The sequence below is a fragment of the Arachis ipaensis genome, chromosome B07, assembly GCF_000816755.2.
Source record: "Arachis ipaensis cultivar K30076 chromosome B07, Araip1.1, whole genome shotgun sequence".
Taxonomy (NCBI): Eukaryota; Viridiplantae; Streptophyta; class Magnoliopsida; order Fabales; family Fabaceae; genus Arachis; species Arachis ipaensis.
In genome coordinates, this window is record NC_029791.2 from 110,960,161 (window position 1) to 110,967,502 (window position 7,342).

At 38.8% G+C, this 7,342-nt stretch overlaps 2 protein-coding genes across 2 annotated transcripts; both read right to left on the minus strand.

Annotated features, from left to right (window-relative positions):
- Window positions 2,387-3,674, minus strand: LOC107607644. The gene is made up of 3 exons (XM_016309572.1): window positions 3,003-3,674; window positions 2,590-2,690; window positions 2,387-2,444 (listed from the first exon to the last, which is right to left on the minus strand). The coding sequence occupies exons 1-3, from the start codon at window positions 3,672-3,674 to the stop codon at window positions 2,387-2,389; spliced, it is 831 nt and encodes a 276-aa protein (XP_016165058.1).
- Window positions 4,589-5,500, minus strand: LOC107607645. Its single transcript, XM_016309573.1, has 2 exons — window positions 5,104-5,500; window positions 4,589-4,962 (listed from the first exon to the last, which is right to left on the minus strand). The coding sequence occupies exons 1-2, from the start codon at window positions 5,498-5,500 to the stop codon at window positions 4,589-4,591; spliced, it is 771 nt and encodes a 256-aa protein (XP_016165059.1).

Here is a 7,342-nt window from a genome sequence, read left to right on the forward strand (position 1 = left end):
TTTTGCTTCTAAGTGACTCTCTCTTTCTTGCTTTCTTTTTTTTTAACGTGTCAGACCATAGGTCATATTCACCAAAGGTGTGTTAGGCAATGGAAATTATCAAGAGGGGAGGCCCCCTAGTACGAATTATAGGCCTCTTTCTTTCCCTTTCCAACTTTTTCTCATATTATTATATCTATCTCAATTTTCTCAATGTGTACCCCATACTAAATACTACCACTAATTATTTTTTACATGATATCTAAAACGGTGATATTAATATTGTCAAATAGGGTTGAAATATGATTAACAAACATATGTGATACAAATTGAAATTTTTTAACCCCATATTAGACTACAAGCCAATATCATCTCATTAATTTGTGCTAAAAAACGGATTACATATGTGAAAGTCATGATAATTCAAAAGTGAATCTATGAACAAACAAATAATTAACTTAATTAATTGATAGTATATAGCTAGGTAGCTTCAAAGAACACGCCATCCCTTAATAAACCAGTACATGTTTAATAATATGGTCCAAGATTAACAAATCGGGGTTAGTTTTCTGTATAAGGTGGGGACCTTACACGCGACTAATGGAAAAAAGGAAGAAGAAGCAAAGTCGGTATCAGACTGGTACCATGAAAATGTTGACAACTTTGCATTGCAAAAATAAAGTATTAAAGTTCCTTTTTACGTATGGTTCATACTTGATAGCATTATGATTTTAGGCACTCCTAATTTTTCTTTTTTCTTTTTCTTCCTCCTCATGTGCTTCTGTTGGATTGAATCATATATGAGCTAAAGAATAGGAATTTCCAATATAATTAACTAATTAAGTTCACACATATCATGTCATATCAAAATCAAGAAATTGGAACAAGTGGTAGGGGTAGGGTAACTGTGGAAAGAAATTGTTCTTGTTCTGGTAATGATATATAGGGTTTGAGTTTGAGTGGAAGTAGATATCAAAAGTAGGCATCAAGACAAGTGTAATTGTCTGTTGCTATTGTAGTTTGGAGCCAGCTAGCTAATATTACGGCGTGTTTGGATTTGATAACATTAAAACTACTAAAAAACTCTGTTTTAATGTTGAAGACTAGTGACTGCTTACCACCCACACCACAAGTGTGCAATGTTTATTAATTAGTACTTCATCTCCAACTCTGATTTCCCATAATCAATGTTTATTAGGCTAATAATCTTTCTTGTGATTTGTTTTGACATTACTATTAGTATTAGTATGATGATCAAATCAGAGACTCCTTGTCATGCTAGAATTATTGGAGGTGTGTGATGAGATTGCTGATTGTACACTGCTTTATATATTTATATCATTTTTCTATATACTTTTTTTTTTGGGTTCGTAGTATGTGACAGATTGGTGGTGGACATTTTTGGAGGGTATCTGGAGAAACCGAGAAAGCCAGAGGCTTAATAAGAGGACAAGCTCCATGTCACATTCATAATCAGCATGCCAACATTGAAATTTTAAATCACCATGTGTTCTCTCCTTCACAGAATCACAGGAGAATGTTTCTTCCAATCATCATTTTATCCGGATATAACCCAAAGTGTAATTTATTTATTTATTTATTTGTTTGTATTTTAAATTATCTGAGATCAAAGTGATAAATAAATGATATATTCCTTCTCCAACTTTGTAGACTAAATAGGTAAGTATACGATGAACTTGCTAAAAACTCAATAATAGTTTTGCATTCAATGTAAAACGAGAAAAGGAAAAGCAATATCCACTCAAAAGTGAAGTGATGAGCAATGAATCAAAGGCATCTCACGTAAAGTTTTTATCGTAAATAGTAGTGTGGAAACTGGAAAGTGAACTGATAATTCAGTTATTGAATAAAATAAAAAAATGTTAGTAGTTATATATTCACTTTTGGTGCCTACCCTATAAACCAATAATAATTTTCAGTTTTTCACAACCTCTTTATTATTTATCTTCTCTTACAATTTATTTTTCTTCTTGATTGGCGTTCAACCCTTAAAATAAATTAATATGATAAGATTGAAAATAAAATGATGTATCATTTAAAAGTTTTTTTTTTTTTTGAAAGAAAACAACTCAACACAATAAAAGTGGAGCGAGTAGAACAAAACAACTAAAAGACTAACATAACAAGCACCACGATAGCACGAAAAAATGGTCCTCAAGTCATCTCCGGTATAGCCATCAACAACTAAAAGAATCCCCACCGCTCCACTCGTTAACACTATTCGTAGTCATGTTGATAATTTCTTCAACTCCTTTGCATGTGTCTTGAAAAATCCTCCTATTCCTTTCCAACCAGAGGTTCCAGACAATCGCATAGAAGCATCTCAACCGGTGGTTACGCTCCTTCATCCTCCCCGGGTCTTCTGTCCAACTTAGAAAATGCTCTTTCATCGATCCCGGGAGAGACCATTGTCTTCCAAAAGCTGAGACCCAAGCACTCCACACCTGCCAAGCAAATACACAACCTAGAAACAAATGATGTACATGTTCCACATCATGATTACAAAGAACACAAATAATATCTTCCTGACTGATGATTCCAAACCGGCTCAGCCTGTCCTTTGTATTTACTCTTCCTATTAGTACAAACCAGACAAACAACTCCACTCTGGGTGGCACCAGCCCTTTCCAAACAGTCCTGGTGAAGCTGTAACTAGTTACCTCTGCTGGAATTAGTTCCTCCTGCATCACCTGCACAAATGAGTTAGTTGTAAAAACACCTCGCCTATCATATTTTCACACCACTATGTCCTCTCTGTTATGTACTAATTTTACAGGTCTCAAAGCCTCATGCAAATCACTCAGGAGTTCCAACTCCCATTGGAAGAGCTCTCGCCTCCATTGGAAGTTCCAAATCCACTCAAACCCATCCTAAAAACCACACTCCCCTATAACAGATCCACGTTGGTTTGAAACAGAGAAAAGCCTCGGGAATCGAGCCTTCAGAGGCCCACCAAGTAACCATACATCCTCCCAGAACCGAGTCCGACGCCCATCACCAACCTCCATGGACATGCCTGCAACCATCTTATCCTTTAAATCTTGATTCATGATTTGTAACTGGCAGATATCCTTCCATACACCTCCTCGAGTAGGCAACTCTTGAGTTGGCAGTAGCTCATTGGGATTCAGATTATTGCAAGAACATATCACCTTTTTCCACAACGGGCACTCTTCCTTTGCAAATCGCCACCACCACTTAAACAGCAATGCTGCGTTGCGAACCATAGCATCCCCAACTCCCAGCCCTCCTAGTTTCTTCGGTGCCTGCACCACTTCCCACTTGACTAATGCCATCCCATTCCTACCCTCTTCCGTACTCCACAGGAATCTCCTCTGTAATGAAATCAATTTCTCAGCAACAGCTTTCGGCATCTTAAACAAGCTCAAATAGTACACTGGCAAACTGTTCAACACTGATTTGATAAGCACTAACTTCCCAGCTTTATTTAGCACCTTAGCTTTCCACAAGCTGAGTTTCTCCTCCACCTTGTCTATTATAGGCTTCCATGTCTTCACCAACCTCGGCTTAGCTCCTAAAGAAATTCCAAGGTATTTGACTGGTAGGGCATCCCGCTTGCAACCCAACAAGTAACACATACGCTCGACCCACTGCTGCTCACAATTAATTGGAATCAAGTTGGACTTATCAAAATTGATACTCAGACCTGACATTAACTCAAAACACCGCAGCAGCCTCTTATAATTCTTAATAGTCTCATCTTCTGGTGGGCAAAGAGGATAGTGTCATCAGCAAATTAAAGGTGTGATAACTCTACACTATCTCTACCAACCAGCAAAGGTGATATACGACCATTCCTCACTGCCTCTCCAATCATTCGATGCAACACATCCACAACCAGAACAAACAAGTACGGAGATAGTGGGTCTCCTTGCCTCAAACCTCTTTCCATGTTGAAAGGCTTAGATGGCGAGCCGTTTATCAACACTAACATAGACGCAGTACCTACACACTCCATGACCCACGCTCTCCATTTATGTCCAAAACCCATCTTCTGTAACACAAAGTTCACAAAGCTCCACTTAACCCTGTCATATGCCTTTTGGAAGTCAAGCTTGATTAGTGCAGCCTCTTTTTTCCTCAGTTTAAGCCAGTTAACTGTTTCACAAGCAATAAGCGCCCCGTCATGGATTTTCCGTCCCTGTACAAATGCGCTCTGGGTCTCTCCTACTAGTGCTGGCATCACCGATCTCATCCTCCTAACTAGCACCTTTGAGATAACCTTATACACACACCCCACCATACTAATAGGCCTTAGGTCTTTTATCTCCTTCGCACCTATGAACTTAGGTGCCAGAGCCACCCAAGTAATATTGGCATCTGCCGGTAGCCTGGTTGTCTCAAAAAACCCCATCACTGCAGCCATAAATTCAGGTCCAATCTCATTCCAACATCTCTTGATGAAGTTCATGTTGTATCCGTCAGACCCTGGTGCCTTGGACGACTCACAGTCCCATACAGCCTCTCTGATCTCCTCAGCTGACGGCAGCACTTCTAGAGCCATAGCATCCTCCTCACCTATTTGAACCACCAAACCATCTCTGAAGCCCATAATAGGAGAGTCTTCCTAGTGATATAACTCCTTGTAAAACTCCCTGATGGCAATCTTGATTCTAGCCTGATTCCTAACCAGCCTGCCGTTGATGACCAGAGAATCAATTCTATTGTTCCGCCTTCTTGCTGATGCTATATTGTGGAAGTATCTTGTATTTTTGTCCATATCATTCACGTGTCGAGACCGCGACATCTGCTTCCAATGAACTTCTTTTCTCATATACCAGCGCTCACAGCACTTAACCAGCGCCTTTCTTCTAGCCTCCAGTGTACCATCATATACTCCATTGCTAACCATATCATCAATCTTCTTGATCTCTTCCTCAAACTTTGTAATCTTCTTGTCTATTTCACCAAAGTTTGCCTTATGCCATCTTCCCAACGGTCCTGTCAGAGCCTTCAATTTATCTGTGAACTGTAGTTCCCCCAAACCTCTCTATTCCTCCTTAACCATCCTGAGAAACCCCTCATGCGTAAACCACGAATCCAGACTCCGGAATGGCCTCGGACCTCCTCTAAGCTTCCTACCCTCCACTATTAAAGGGCAGTGGTCTGACAAACCCCTTGGTCCACCTCGCAGATGTGCCTCTGGGAACTCTTCTAACCACTCCAGACTGACCAGAACTCTATCTATGCGACTACAAGAATGCCCGCGAAACCATGTAAACTTACGGTCGGTGAGCGGCAGATCCACTAAGTTCATGTCCTGTATCCAGATCTTAAAATCTTCCGCAGACCGTGTTAACCCAGCAGAACCTCTCCGTTCCTCCACATGTACTATTTCATTAAAGTCTCCCATAAAGCAGCAAGGAACCTGACATAACCCCGCTATATAACTCAACTCTTCCCACACTTGAATCTTCTCATCTCTACCATGTACACCATAGACCAAGACAAACGCACAGTGGAAGCTATTTTTTAACATTACTCCTTCAACACACAACCACCTATCTCCCTTATAGCAATTATTTAGTTTAAACACCACCTCATCCCATATTAACAAAAGTCCACCAGACGCACCATCAGAGCCTACATATTCCCAACCTGGACTACCTTATCCCCATATTCTTGCCACGTCAAAACTCGTCACTATCTGCCTTTTAGTTTCAACTAAACCTAACATATTATAAGTATAATAAACAATTAGGATAAATAACACACATTTTCTGAGTATATAAATATTTTGTTCCTTAAATCTCTTGTTCAGAATTATTTGGACGAATGGTTTGATGAAACAGAAACTAAGAATCCCAGGAGGACAGGTGAGTGGGAGATGTTGATCCGATGGCAGGGATACTTTAAAGGGACACCAAGTAGTGTAAGAGTTCAAAATGTGTAGGAGGTGTTGAATTGTATCTGAAAAAACTTATTGTTCCTCTTTATTTTTTTTTTTATTATTCATGGTATTTTTTAATGACATAATAATTAATTTGCTGTAAATTTAAGTTTTATTTAAAAATTAATTGGCCAATGAGTACATATACAAAGTAGAATTTAAACTCTAAAACACTTGCTGACAAATGAGTTGATTACTCCACTAATCCAAGATGATTATCGCTCCTCTTTGTATAAAAACTCTCTTGGTGGGGAAGTCAAATTATATTGAATGATTGTTCCTAGTTTCTTAATCCTAATCAGCATCTTTGGGCCGGATTGAGGTAAGTTCTTGGGCTTGGGAGTCACGCACCTCCAAAAAAGAATAGAAAAAATAGTGAGAGAAATTTTGAATTTATTCTGTATGCCTCAAAATGTGTGTATATGTTTGTGTGGGAGGAATGCTAGGGGCCAGCAACTTTTGTGATTTGTAGTCATCAAATAGCCATCAATGATGGTTTTAATGGTGTGAGATTGATGTGAGATTTTATCCAATGGCTTACTTTTCTTTGCTGGTTACATGCTGGCCAGAATTTAACAAAGTTGCTGGCCCCCTAGACTTTTCCGTTTGTGTGGTATTTAGCCAAAACATTTGTATTTAGATTTTAGAGTGTTATAATCTTCTATAGATTGTTTATTATTAGTTGATAAAGGTGATATCATCAACTTTGATATCAACCTTACATTATCTATTACATTAGGCAGCTAGTTAATCAAGTTCACTAACTGTGCTTACTAATTTATCATAGTTAAAAATCTGTTAGATCTATGGTTAGAAAGTAATCGTGGTAGAATTAGTTAGTTACTCTTAGTTATATTGTATATATAGCAACTCTTGTAATGAATTACAGTTTGAGATGCTCTATTCTACTTCAACAAGTTTATCCTACACTCATTTTTTGCTTTCTTTTCTTGCCTCACTTCTCTCATTGTTACTAAATCTCTGCAACCTCAAATTGATTGTGGTCATGCTTTTGTCATGGTGTGGTGAGCGTGGAAGTTGCGTTTATTTAGAGAATTCGAAAAAGCGAAGTTCTTGCTGAGAGTTCCTGATTTGGCCCATCCATAACAAATGATGAACAAATGGAGGATCCAGGATCAGACATAGACAATACGTTCTCTTCGAGCAATGTTTAGAGTATTATGAAACTCTTGAATCAACTCTTCAAGTTGCAGCACATTCTGAGTCTCCGGAACAAGCCGAATCCACCGCCTGCGAGTTTGGTGAGCACAAATCCAGATCCGCGCAGTGCTTATTACTTACACCCTGGTGAGAATCCTGAAGCCTCAATTGTAAATGTTACTTCAACTCCTTCCAACTATCATGCTTGGTCATGAGCGATGCGTCTTGCCTTGAGATCGAAAAATAAATTTAAATTTGTTGATGGTTCTC

What these genes read in the sequence shown, in the direction of transcription:
- LOC107607644 (XM_016309572.1), bottom strand. Translation starts at nt 3,674, where the DNA reads ATGTCAGGTCTGAGTATCAATTTTGATAAGTCCAACTTGATTCCAATT. An exon ending in TTGCAGGCATGTCCATGGAG is followed by an intron (nt 2,691 to 3,002) that starts GTTGGTGATGGG and finishes TCATTTGTGCAG; the next exon opens with GTGATGCAGGAGGAACTAAT. An exon ending in AGAGTGGAGTTGTTTGTCTG is followed by an intron (nt 2,445 to 2,589) that starts GTTTGTACTAAT and finishes TTTGCTTGGCAG; the next exon opens with GTGTGGAGTGCTTGGGTCTC.
- LOC107607645 (XM_016309573.1), bottom strand. Translation starts at nt 5,500, where the DNA reads ATGTTAAAAAATAGCTTCCACTGTGCGTTTGTCTTGGTCTATGGTGTA. An exon ending in CTGCCCTTTAATAGTGGAGG is followed by an intron (nt 4,963 to 5,103) that starts GTAGGAAGCTTA and finishes AGGCTCTGACAG; the next exon opens with GACCGTTGGGAAGATGGCAT.